We start from the raw sequence: 13,388 nt of genomic DNA on the forward strand, positions 1-13,388 counted from the left end.
CACAAAGGACTCCAGTTTTACGCGGCATCCTTGCTGGCATACTCCTTCAGATGATGCCTTAATGTCTAGGACATTCACTGCCTTGTCACCTCACTTCTTTATTTCAGTTTACATGCAGTTATAATATATACAAAGAATGAACATGACAATAAATGCTTAGTCATTTGGTACATAACCAAGGTCCTACACCACCAGACTGACACTGTGCACTGCACAAATCCTAAATCAATGGGGATACTGATGAGCATCAAAATCTCATTTGTCACTGCAAGGATGTGTAAGTTAGATTCCCTCTGGATAAATAATATTACACATGTTTTTTCTATGACATTCTTTCAAAGCATAATTTGTTACCTACCAACACCTTAATTGTTCCTGCACCAGCACTGAGCAACAGGATGTTTTACAGTTGCAACTCCAAAACTTATCAATCTGACTATTCTACAAACAGGAAATGGTTGCTGTCAGTTTATTGATAGTTTTGGCTCACCTCTTCTGAGACCACTTTTATATTTACCAATTATACATTTATTCCTATGGGTTTGTAAATGGTTAACCACTTATTACTGTCAAGTTCTGCATGTTTCAATTGTATTTTTAATGTGAAAATAAATAATTAAACTAAAACAATCTTTATGTTAATAAACATCCAAAGAAGTTCATCCACTTATGGTGAACAGTACTTTTTAAAATTTCCTGGTAGTAATTTGAAGAAACATCTAGGTAGGTAAATTTCACTTAAAACAAAAATGGCCTATATAAAGTTGATCAAAGAATTCTGAAGTGGTTTGGAAAATTGTTCTTGAGCCTTCTGTTTCAAACAATAAACACTGCAAATAAAGTGATTGTCACAAATCCATAAGTAAAGTTGAGAGGTTACAGATTTTGATCACTTGCACTATGTAACAAAAAAGCAGATACATGCTGAAACAGCATGTTAAGTCATATAAACATGGAAGTATTTCCATGGAGTGTATCAGTTATTCCAGCTAATTTCTTTAACATAAAGAACCTTATAAATATCTGGTTTCCAGATCTGGAAGTGGGATTGAAAATATTGAGAGTATCTGAACAGAGATGATCAACAGTCTACAAAATGGTGACTCCAAGCTGCTTAACATACATTTAAAAATGTCCAATATTGTTTCACGTAGATGTGATGACAGAAAATAGCAATGGCGTTTTTCTTTTGAAATATAAGCTTATTTTTATAGTGATTCCTCTTTGTAAATTAAGTTATAGAGTAATAGAGATGTGCAGCAAGGAAACAGACCCTTCGGGCCCAACTCATTCATGCTGACCAGATATCCTAAATTAATCTAGTCCCATTTTCCAGCATTTGACCCATATCCCTCTGTACCCTTCCTATTCATACACCCATCCAGCTGCCTTTTAAATATTGTAATTGTACCAGCCTTCACCACTTCCTCTAGCAATTCATTCCATACACGCACCTCTGTGTGAAAAAGTCACCTCTTAGGTCCCTTTAAATCTTTCCCCTCTGATCTTAAACCTCTGCCCTCTAGTTTTGGACTTCCCTAAACTGGGGAAAAGACCTTAACTATTCACCCTTATTTGGAGTGGAATCCCCTGCGTAGATGTTTCTTCTATTATGTTACTGATGAATAAATAGATAGATACCAACTAATCATTGCAAACCTCTGACCTCTAAAGGTCAGGCACAAACAAGCCTTTGATTCTTGTTAAGCAAAATGATATTGTAACCTCTTTATAAAACCAAAAAGGAAATGGTCTCTTTAATATTATTGTACCATGTGAGGCCACTTCCTCCCCAACACGCAATGTGCAGCTGTGAAAATATGATAATGTTGTAAAATTAATTGATTAATGTATTTAAGCAGTAGACAGAAGTTTTCAGTTCTCAATATTATTATACAAGTGAAATCACGATCATAAATTACTACGGTTGGGTGAAAATCATCAAGACTTTTGTTTCCTGAGGTCTCAGTTCACAGTGTTATATTTGCCCCTGAGATGAGCTTCCAACCATATTCCATGCTATCATTGACTATTTCCATGTACCTTATGTTGCCCTACTATACCTTGCCTCAATTCAACTGCTCCTCAAACACTCATTGATGCCTTTGTCATCTCTAGTCTTGGAGAGAGTGAGGACTGCAGATGCTGGAGAGTCAGAGTCAAAAATGTGTGGCACTGGAAAAGCACAGCAGGTCTGAGGAGCAGGAGAGTCAATGTTTCAGGCATAAGCTGTTCATCTCTAGACTTGTCTAGTTTAATGCATTTTTGGCTGCCTTCCCATATTTCATATCCTGAAAATGTGAGATCTTCCAAAGTACCGTGACCTATCTCCTCAATTATATCCAAGTCTTGTTCGGCCATTTGAACAAACAAACAAGGAACGAGTAGGTTGATCAGCCCTTTGAGCTGATTCAATAAGATCATGGACCACAACTCCACATTTCTTCTTATCTTGGGTAATTTTTCATCCCTTTGGTAATCAAGAAACAATCTACATTTGCCTTAAAAATATTTAAAGATTCTCCACCCACTGCCTTTTGAGGAAGGGAATTCCAAAAACACTCAACCCTCTGAGAGAAAAAAATGTTTCCTCATCTCTGTTTAAAGTTGCACACCCATCCCCCACTTATTTTTAAACCATAACCATTAGTTCTAGATAATACCACAAGAAGAATCATCCTTTCAACATCCATGCGATCAAGACCTCTCAGGATCTTGTGTTTCAATGATGTTACCTCTGAATCTTCTAAACTTTAGAAGATAAAGCCTAATCTGTCCAGCTTTTCCTCAGAAGGCAACACACTCATTCCAGTTATTAATCTAGTATACAGTCGCTGAACTGCTTCTAATGCTGTAACATCCTTCAGAAAGAACAGTGACCAGGACTGTACACACTATTCTAAATGCAGCCTCTCCAGTGTTTTGTACTATTGAAACATAACCTCCCTACTCTTGCTTTTAATTCTCTTCACAATAAATCGTAACATTCAATTAACTTTCCTGTTTACTTGATGTACCTACATACTAATATTCTGTGATTCATGCAATTGGACACCCAGATCTCTCCATATCTCAAAGCTAAACAACCTCTCACTGTTTAGTTAATATTCTTCTTTATTTATTATTTCTGTAAAATTGGACAGCTTCACACTTTCCCAAGTTATGCTGCATTTGCCAGATCTTTGCCCAAACATCTAACCTATTTATATCCCTTTGTACGACCCTTATGTCATCTTCACAATTCACTTTCCTACCTATGTTTGTGTCATCTGCAAATTTAACTACTATAGCTTTGATGCCTTCATCTCAAATCAGACAGGAGAAGCATTATCCATACATCCAGTCTGTCCAGCCCTGTCAGAATTCTATATATTTCGAAGAGATTCATTCTCATTCATCGAAACTATAGAGCATACAGGCATAGTTTTTTTTAAGCTTTACCCATATGGCGTTATTTGAGGAACTTTATTGCAAGAATTGATTCCTTGATAAGTATTGCGACATGTCCTCTTTTTCATATCCCCAATCTTACCTAATGATTCAATACCCTGGAATATTGAGCTGCCAGACCTCCATTAACCACGTCTCTATGATAGCAATGAAATTACATCCCTGTGTGTTAGTCAGCATTGTCAATGCATTTCCCTTATTTGCACGAACATTTACATTAGAATAAATGTCATTGAGCTCCATTCTGGCTTAACTTGACTATATTTGCACAGCCATTCAGATTGACCTGATTATTCTTCTGTACTATACTTCCACTTCACCCCCACACCCCTACCAAAATATTTTAAACACCCACCAACTGCAATTACAAACATCCCCGCAAGAATATTGGTCCAATTGACTTCGGGTGTAACCTATAAGACTTGTACATGTCTCACCTTCCACAAAACCAGACCAATAATCCAGCAATTTAAAGCCTTCCATTCTGCTGCAACTTTTTAGCCACATAGTCATCTATTTTCTCCACCTATCCTTACACTCACTGGCACATCACACCAGGAATAACAAAGAGATTACAACTTTGATGTTTTGCTTTTAATCTGCTTCCTTGCTCCTTCAATTCTTGATGCAGGACCACCTCCTCTTTCTACGTATGCTGCTAATCTCAAGGTGAACAACAATCTCTGCCCCATGTAGGTGAGCCACTTGTAGTGCCATGGACCTGACTTCTTTTGCATTCCCCTGAGAAACCATTTCATCAAGTTGCATCCAAAATGGATTATCTGTTAGAGAGAGAGACCCGGGGAACTCCTTGCCTTATGGCTTTACTGGGAATCGCCCAATCCCTTTCTGCCTGTTCACTCTTTACCTGCCGTATGATTGCCTGACTGTACAAACACACCAATAAAATCTCAGCCTTATGAATGCTCCACAATGCCTCCAGCTGTTACTCCAGGTCAGAATCACAGTTTCCAATTGCTGTTCCTTGGGACACCTTCTGCACATGGGGTCACCCTGGACACAGACAATGGGCTTGACTTCATACATCACAGAAGAGGAGCTTTCTGGTCAAACTGAACTGCCATAATGTAGCTTTAAATTATTCCCTGTATATTTACAAAGACCAACAGCAATTGCTAAACAACCAATCCACTCAGGACTTCCCTGTAATGTCACTCTTGGATTTTTTTTCAAACTTGGTCCAGATGTCAATTGGGTGCCACAATATTGAGCTGTTTCTGCCCCTTGACTGCAGATGTAATTTAGGCCCCAAGTCAATGTGGATCTTTTGCCCCTTTCTGGACTGGTTACATCTGGTTCCAATTCTGTTCAGGTGTTCATCTTCTGACTAGGACCCAAGGGCACAGCTGCAGAGTAAAGGGATGACCCTTTAGGACTGAGGTGGTGAGGAATTTCTTCAGCCAGAGGGTGCTTATCTGTGGAACGCATTGCTGCAGCAGGCTGTGGAGGCCACATCATTGAGTCTATTTAAGATAGAGATAGATAGATTATGAGGAGAAGGCAGGAGAATGAGCAGAATAACCTAATTCGGCTCCTATAGTCTTTCCAACTGCAGGCAAGGTTTTGGGATACCTGATTATGATTACAGTGCGACCTTCAGTAGCCTAAGGCCTAAGTTCTGGAAACTCCTCTCTCAACCTTGCTGCTTTCCCCCTCTCTTTTGTTTTTTAAAATGCACCTTAGAACCTTCCATTTCAGCTAAGCTTTTCATATTTGCCCTATTATCCATCAGTTTGTGGTTCAATGTCCAGTTTTACTTCATACCATTCCAACGAAACACCTTGTGCTACTCTAATACATTAAAACTGCTATATTAATACAGTTTGTTCTGCATTTCAGAATTTCAGCTAAAAGCTCAAAAGTGAAAGCTTGGGATAGTTTGCTTAGAATAAGGTTTCATTTAAGATTCTTTGCAGGAAAGATGTTGCCTATTACATCAATGAGGTGAAAAAGAGTTGATTTATATTCTGTTTTTCATCAAATTTTAATCATAATTAAATTATATTTGCTTCATTTAAGTCTATGGGCTTAAATTATTCAATCGGACAAGTAATTTTTGTCATATTATCCTTAAACATTTGAAACATGACATAAAGCAGAAGTTACTGTTAGGAAATAATGGATCAGTCAGTAGATAAAATTGAGTAGCAACTAATGTAATAACTAAATTTAAATTTATGTGATTGGATATGCAAATTGAAGACTGTCAATCTGATGGTAGAATTTTAGCCAGTAATGGCCAATCTATTAGAATGGCAGGATTAAATAAGATTGGGCACTAAAAATAATGTTGTTCTATCTTCTATGGCTAGTGCTTTCACTAAGACTGTAAATGCTTCCAAAACCAATGATTTTGATAGCTATATTGACTGTTTTCCACTTACCACATTTACGAAGTACCCCATATCATGGTGTAAGTTAGAGCTGCAGAAAACTTGAATAAATTATGAAAAACTATCTTTAAAAGTGCTAGTTGTAGTTGCCTGAAAGAGATCCCTTTTTCTCCATCTCAAGTATTCTATTTATATTAAGGTTGACCAGGGTTGATGTAATCTTGTTTAAAGACTAGCTACTAGTGCTGTATTTTCAATTATTTTTGATAATGAATTTTTCATTATTAATTAATTTTATTAAGTGCAGCACCAACTGGTCTGGAGTGCACAGGCATTCTGTATCAAAGATAGGCCTAGGGGAATTATTGATAAAATGAGATGCACTCAGTCCTCTTCATGTAGAATATGTAGAAGAACAGAATATATTAGTTGCAGAAAATTACACAATTAGAAGGGCCATAGCTACAATGTGTAGGAGAAATCATTTGTGGCTAATCCTAACTCTTTAAAAGATCCAGAGCTGTTTGATATCACTATTTGAGCTGAAAGTACTGTGTTACAACTCAACTCAGACTTCTCCTGGGATCCCTAGCTTCATTGATATCAGTCGTCAACCATTTAAAAAGAAATAATTCATTTGTGGGATGTGAGAGTTGCTGGCTAGACCAACGTTTATTTCCCATTCCTACTGGGAAAGGTGGTAATGAGCTACCTTCTTGAATTGTTGCAATCCATAGGGAATAGACAAATCCTACAGTACTGTTAGGAAGGATTTTGACTCAATGATTTTGGAGGAACTGCAATATACAATATTGCCAAAGTCAGGAATTATGTATGGCTTGAAAGGAAATGTTCACTGCTGGTGCCCTCCTATGCATCTGGCACCCTTAAGCAGTACAGATCATGAGTTTTGCAGGGAATGTCAGAGTAGCAGTGGCAAGTTATTGCAGTCCATCTTGTAAACACACATGCTGCCTCCACTGTACCTGGAGGTGGAAGGAGTAAATGTTGAAAGGTGGACTGGAGGATCTCTCGAATGGCACCAACCTCCTGAAGTTTTGCTGGATCTGCTCTCATACAGTGAAGTGAAAAGAATTCCATCACACTCCAGACTTATTGATGGTGAGCCGACAGTGACAGCTCAGATGTGAGATACTTGTCAGAGGATTCCTAGCTCTGCCTGTATTTGTAGCTACACTATTTAACTGGCTGGTTTAATTCAGTCTTTGGTCAGTGATAACCCAAGGATGTTGACAGTGAGGAATTCAGCAATTGTAATGGTATGAAGATCAAGGACAAGTGGTTATAGTCTCTTTTTAGGATCGTCATTACCTAGCTTGTGTGGGAGAAGGAGAATGTTACTTTCCACTTATCAGCCCAAGTTGAATTTTGTCCTGATTTGACTGCATATGGACATGGACTGCTTCAGTGTCTGACAAGTTTTCAGTGGAGCTGAACATTGTGTAATCATCGGTGAACATACCCACTTCCGACCCTTATGATGGAGGGAAGACCATTGATGAAGTAGCTGAAGGTGGTTAGGTCCAGGACACTACCCTGACGAACTCCTGAAGAGATGATCTAGAGATGAGATGTTTCATCTTAAACAGCCACAATCCTTTGTACTGGTATGACACTAACCAGTGGAGTGTTCACCCCATGAATCCTATCTACCCCTTGATGCCACACTCAGTTAAAAACTGTCTAGTTATCAAGGGTACCCACTGTCATGTCAGCTCTGGACTTCAACTCTTCTGTCCATGCTTGGACCAAGGCTGTAATAAGATAAGGAGCTGACAGGTCCTAGCAGAACCTGAACTGAGCATCATTAGATGCATTATTGCTGACTAAGTTCATTGCACTGCCCATCACTTTGCTGATGTTTATGAGTAGACTGCTGCTGGATTGGATTTATGCTACCTATTGTGGATAGAATATACCTGGACAATTTTTCACATTGATGGGTGAATGCCACTGGTTCAACTCTACTGGGACAGTTTGATTAGGGGTGCAGCTAATACTGGAGCACAGATCTTCAGTACAACTGCCAGAATGTTGTGAGGATTCACAGCCTTTGCAATATCCAGTGACATTTCTTGATATCATATGAAGAAAATTGCATTGGCTGCAGACTCATACCTATGATGCTGGAGACTTCAGGAGGAGGCTGGGATGGAGCATCCACTTAGCAGTTTTGGCTGAGGATGGTTGCAAATCTGGTTGTTAAAAGGGGCCACAGGTCATTGCTGCCGGAATTCCTTTGTAGACTTCTAGACCCAGCCTTCTTTAACTCCTCTATGAATGATCTTCTATCCATTATAAGTTGAGTACTGCGAGTGTTTGGGGATGTTTACTGATGATTGTACATTGTTTAACTACATTCATAACTCATCAGATAGTGAAACAGTTGATACCAACTTGCAGCATGATAATAATCTGGATAATATTCAGGCTTGGGCTGATGGATAGCAACATTGATTAGAACCGAACACCTTTGGATTCATCATAAATAGGAACTTAACTAGATGAACAATGCAAATATTGTGACTACAAGAGCAGGTCAGAGGTTGGAAATGCAGTGATATATAACTCATGACCTAGTTCTCAAAGTCTATCCATCATCTATAAGATACAAATTAGGAATTTAAAGAAATAGGCTCCACTTGCAAAGCAGCCTACCCACCAAATTAAATGTTCACATTCTCCACCACTGCGGCTGTGCATGAATCATCTACCAGATGCACACAACAATTCACCAGAACTTCTTTAAAAATAATTCCCAAACTAATGACCTGCAGCAACTTGCAGAACAAGAGCAATGAATGCATGAAAACACCAACATCTGCAAGTTCCCCTTCAAACCTCATAACGTCCTGGCTCACAGCTGTTCAAAGTCCTGAAACACTGTTCCTAACAATGATGTGTTGCATGCAGATATTCAAGAAAGTGATTCACCACCACTTCCTTGAGGACAATTAGGGATGGACAATAAAAGCTGACCTTGTCAGCAATGCTCACATCATGTGAAAAATAGAAATACCCTGTTTGTGTAATCAAGTGGTTACTCCTTAAAGTCATTGAGAAGCTGTCTTACCTGATACAGCTTTAAGAAGATAATTCTGCTTCCAGAATTGTTTCCATTTTTGTATCAATCAATTGTCCACAGTCAAAAAAAAATTAGAATTTTTTTTCTTTTCATAGGGACATCCAAATGTAACATGAATCAGAAGGTACTTAAGTGTTTATATTATTTCATCATGTGGTTAACTGCAATTAAATCTTGTACATTCTGGAGTTTGAGCCCAGAAATGAGTCTTCTTTGTGATGTATTACATTTTTATCGTTAATTATTCCTGTCCTTTTGCATTATCTAGGAGGTGATAATGTGGCAGAATTTCAACATTTAATTGTTGATGTAAAAATGTATGCTATTATTTTTGCCTTGACATTCCAACTGTATTACTGTCCAGCTAATGAGTACAGACAGTACTAGTTAATGAAAATGCCACATGTAAGAAAGAATATTAAATTTATACCAACTAATGCTAAACTATTACCGATGCAGGTAGTTTATTTCATTATCTATCTCAGAATAGATCTTCCAATATTTAAATGCATTGTTTTATTAGTTTATAATTAAGATTGGAATCTATAAATAAATCCAGAGTGATGACACAATGTTGTAAGTGAATTGTTAATCTGTTCCTGATAATAATGAACAAGAGAGAAAATGTTCTTAGTTTGGCCTTTAAATCCAGGGGGCTAGAGTAAAAGAGGGTAGAAGATATGCTCCAATTGTGCAAAACCTAAGTGAAACTATATCTGGAGTACTGTGAGCAGTTTTGGGCAACACATCTTAGAAAGCCAATGTGAGCCTCAGTGTGCAACATAGATTTTCCACCGTGTTCCCTAACAGTTAAAGTACACAAATATGATCCCTGGAATTCAGAACATTGATGGATGATTTGATTAAATCTTTCAAGAAACTTAAGGGGACTGGTGCTTTTGATGAAGGAAATAATATGAGAGCCTGATTGGGAATTGTATCACGGGGGGGACATAGACTAAGGACCTTGCCTGTCAGGACAATTTTTTAGAAACACTCTTACACCATGAAAGGTAGCAGATGTTTGCAATTTCTTATGCAAATATTTTTTAGCACATGGTCAATTGGTAATTTTCCATCTGCGCTTAATAATTTTAGATTTGGTCAGTCAAATATATTAAGATTGGCAAAGACAAGTGTGTGGAATTAGGTCACACATCAGCCAAGATCTCACCAAAACAAAAAATTGCTGTGGAACATCAGCAGGTCTATGCAGCGAGAAACACATGCTGCCTGACTCCAGCATTTCCTATTTTTATTTCCAATTTCTAAAATCCACGTTATTTTTCTTTTATTATGATGTCTTCAGTGTTGGAAAGGTTCAATGGACTGAATAGCCTGTTCATGTTCTGTTCTTTATTTAATGTTCAGTTGTTTGACTCACAAAGACCCCATTGCAGTCAGATTCCTCAACATAAAAACTGGTATGTTTCCTCATCCACTTTCCTTCATGGAAATGAAAGTGATTGTCTTGTCAGTATATTAGTATCATGACATCAACATTTATTGTATTTTATGTTCTATTTTCTTGCAGCAAATTCTATTAAAATTGAAACTCCGAGTGACGAAGAGAATGGGAGAACCTGTGACACAAATGGTGAAGAGTGCGCTGAAGACTTACGCATGATAGATACTTCTGTGACTAAATTGAACGGACCACACAATGGCCAAGGCAACAATGCATTTTCTGGAGTTGGTGGCATTCGACTTCCAAATGGCAAGCTGAAGTGTGATATCTGTGGAATAATTTGCATTGGCCCAAATGTCCTCATGGTGCACAAACGTAGCCACACTGGTAAAAACAGGCACCGCTTTTTTCTGTTTTTTACCTTCATCATTTCATTTGGATTTTGTTATGCCACGTTTTTGCATGCCATTTCCATGAAGAAAATCATAACTGGAGTAGTGCAATGCTTCACATTTGAAATGAGAATGTGATGCAGAGATTAAACTGAAAGCCTGAAATGCATTTTTAATAAGTTTTCTTTTTTTTGTTCATTGCCATTTCTTATTTTTTTTAAAAGAACCACTGAAAAACCACATTAAAAAACCAAAATGCCACAACATTCAAAAATCAAATCTGTTTATTCTGAAACTGCTGATCAGGAAGAGTAGCTGTTAACACACAATGATGCAGGCACTCTATTTAAATGAGGTTGAATCTTCATTGTGATGTGCCATTTTGATTTAAAAAAAAATAGATTTTCAGATCAAATTGACCCAGCCACTGAAGCGTTGAGAAACTGGCAGGTTTAATCTGAATGCCTCATGTTATATCAAACCTACAGCTGGCAGAAATTAGAAAACAGTAACAGAGATACATCTTTTTTTCTGAAATTCCACGCTTAATATCCTGTTTTTTTTTTTGCTAACAAATATACTCTGCTTTGCAGGGGAGCGCCCCTTCCAATGCAGTCAGTGTGGTGCATCTTTTACTCAGAAAGGCAATCTACTTCGCCACATTAAGTTGCACTCTGGAGAGAAGCCATTCAAGTGCCATCTTTGCAACTACGCTTGCCGTCGTAGGGATGCACTCACAGGTCATCTACGGACTCATTCTGGTGGGTATATATTTTGACAATGTGTACTCCATGTTAGTCACCAATTGATCATTAAACATCAGGTATATAAAATATTAACATAAACATCACATTCGTTTTTCTATCATTTGAAGAAGGGATTACTTTCCATTCAAATAGCAGTTAGACAAATACCATATCAACAAGCATCTACTAATTGCAGCATAGTGGCTAGTACTGCTGCCTCACAGCACCAGAAACTCAGGTTCAACTCCAGCCTTGAGTGACTGTGTGAAGTTTGCACCTTCCTCCTCCAGGTGCACTAATTCCCTCCCACAGTCCAAAGATGTGCAGGTTAAATGGATTGGTCATGCCAAATTGCTCATAATGTCCAGGGATGTGCAATATGGGTGGGTTAGTCTTGGTAAAAACCCCATGTGGGGTTACGGAGATGGGATGTGGGTGATGGGTCTGCGGGGGATTGAAATTGCAGACTTGATGGGCCTAAATAACTTCTTTCCACACTTTAGGAATTCTATTTCTTTTTTAAAAAACCATAAAGTGATAAGCTTATTCGGTATTTATTGAGTGTGTCTATTAGTTATGTAGTTAGTTTTATTTTGATTCCCTCCAATGTTCTGGTGCCATTCAATTAGATCTGTTGTAATTCTGCTATATATAACATGATAAAATCAGGCAGTTCAACAAAAACAACAACCTTGAGCCTGAGAGCTTCCCGATCTTTGTAACTCTATTCCATAGGCAATTTTGCACTTACAGAGCAGGTATTTAAAGCGATTTCTTAATATGCATGTTTAATATTAATTTATATTTAAGGTTTCAACCAAGTAGTCATATCAGATCTCTTTATCCAATTCAATGAGCATAAACATAAAGCCCAGTGATTGTCTGCATGTTCTAAATCTGGAACTTGAAAGAGAACACTGCTAAATTAAAGTTGCAGATGGAGTACAGGGTCTGAAATATGAAAGATACAAATACAGTAGGTTCCATCATGTGATAAGTTGGAGAATATAGTATTTAATATATAAATGATTGTAGCGTAATATTGCCAATGATAAATGATATCAAAGGGTGGTTAGAGGAATATAATCATTTTGTCACCATTCGAGACACTTTGCAGTAGGTTTAGGGGAGGTAGGTGTTGAGAATTTGTGAGATAGATATACCCTTTTATATTGTTGTGTTAAGCAGGTAGTACTTGGCAAGGGTTTGACATTTAAGTCAGGAAATATTATGCAGCATGGATTAGGATAGTGTACAGTTGTGAAGTTAAAAGTTTGAATGCTGTGCCTTTGGTTTGGAGAGGCAAAGTGTGTAGTTACAGTAAATGTACAGTTAGAAGATGGACATTGGTAGAGTGGCTTGTTTCCTCAATTACTTCTTCATATGTGGATGAAAGGTGTGTGCTGCTTGCCTCTATAGGACCAGATGTAGGAAGATTGTAAATCGTGACTCCTGCACCCACAATTGTGGGGAAATTCATTTTTAGCCCATCAACTAGTCATTTGCTCCTTATGAAATCTTCCCGTGCTCAGATCAATTATTACATTTTCCTGTAAAACAACAGTAACTTATTTGTAAAACACATTCACTGGATAGAAAATACTTTACAAAGGTGTTGTTTTCCTTTTTAAACAAGTAATGTAGTACCCTGGTTATATGGTACACTTAGACCACTTTGCAATGGCTCAAGACATATGTGACAGTTCTGTCAACTCTTTCAGATACTGTAAATGTCATTGGCAGTCCGTGTTAGTAATCAGTGCTCTGTACACACATACAAGTCTGCATACATTGAGCTTTACCTTATTCTACTAAACAGCACTATAAGTGAACCAGATAACTAAACCCAGTCACTGCACGAGTAGAAATAGCCTACATTTCAGTCAGTGAATTACAGTTGGAATATTGATATCGAATTGCTAAAGGACTTCA

General features: G+C 37.8%; 1 protein-coding gene across 6 annotated transcripts in view; it reads left to right on the plus strand.

Moving 5' to 3' along the window:
* The window catches only part of ikzf1 (IKAROS family zinc finger 1 (Ikaros)), a 93,019-nt gene that overhangs the window by 58,621 nt on the left and 21,010 nt on the right, over nucleotides 1–13,388 (plus strand). For 5 of the 6 annotated variants that reach the window (XM_072575606.1, XM_072575607.1, XM_072575604.1 and 2 more), the window contains exons 4-5: nucleotides 10,445–10,705; nucleotides 11,304–11,471. In XM_072575606.1, coding sequence (XP_072431707.1) covers nucleotides 10,445–10,705; nucleotides 11,304–11,471 — 429 coding nt within the window. The remainder of the gene's footprint in view (nucleotides 1–10,444; nucleotides 10,706–11,303; nucleotides 11,472–13,388) is intronic. The other variant, XM_072575608.1, reaches the window with a different exon arrangement.

The sequence above is a fragment of the Chiloscyllium punctatum genome, chromosome 8 (genome assembly GCF_047496795.1).
Source record: "Chiloscyllium punctatum isolate Juve2018m chromosome 8, sChiPun1.3, whole genome shotgun sequence".
Lineage (NCBI taxonomy): Eukaryota > Metazoa > Chordata > Chondrichthyes > Orectolobiformes > Hemiscylliidae > Chiloscyllium > Chiloscyllium punctatum.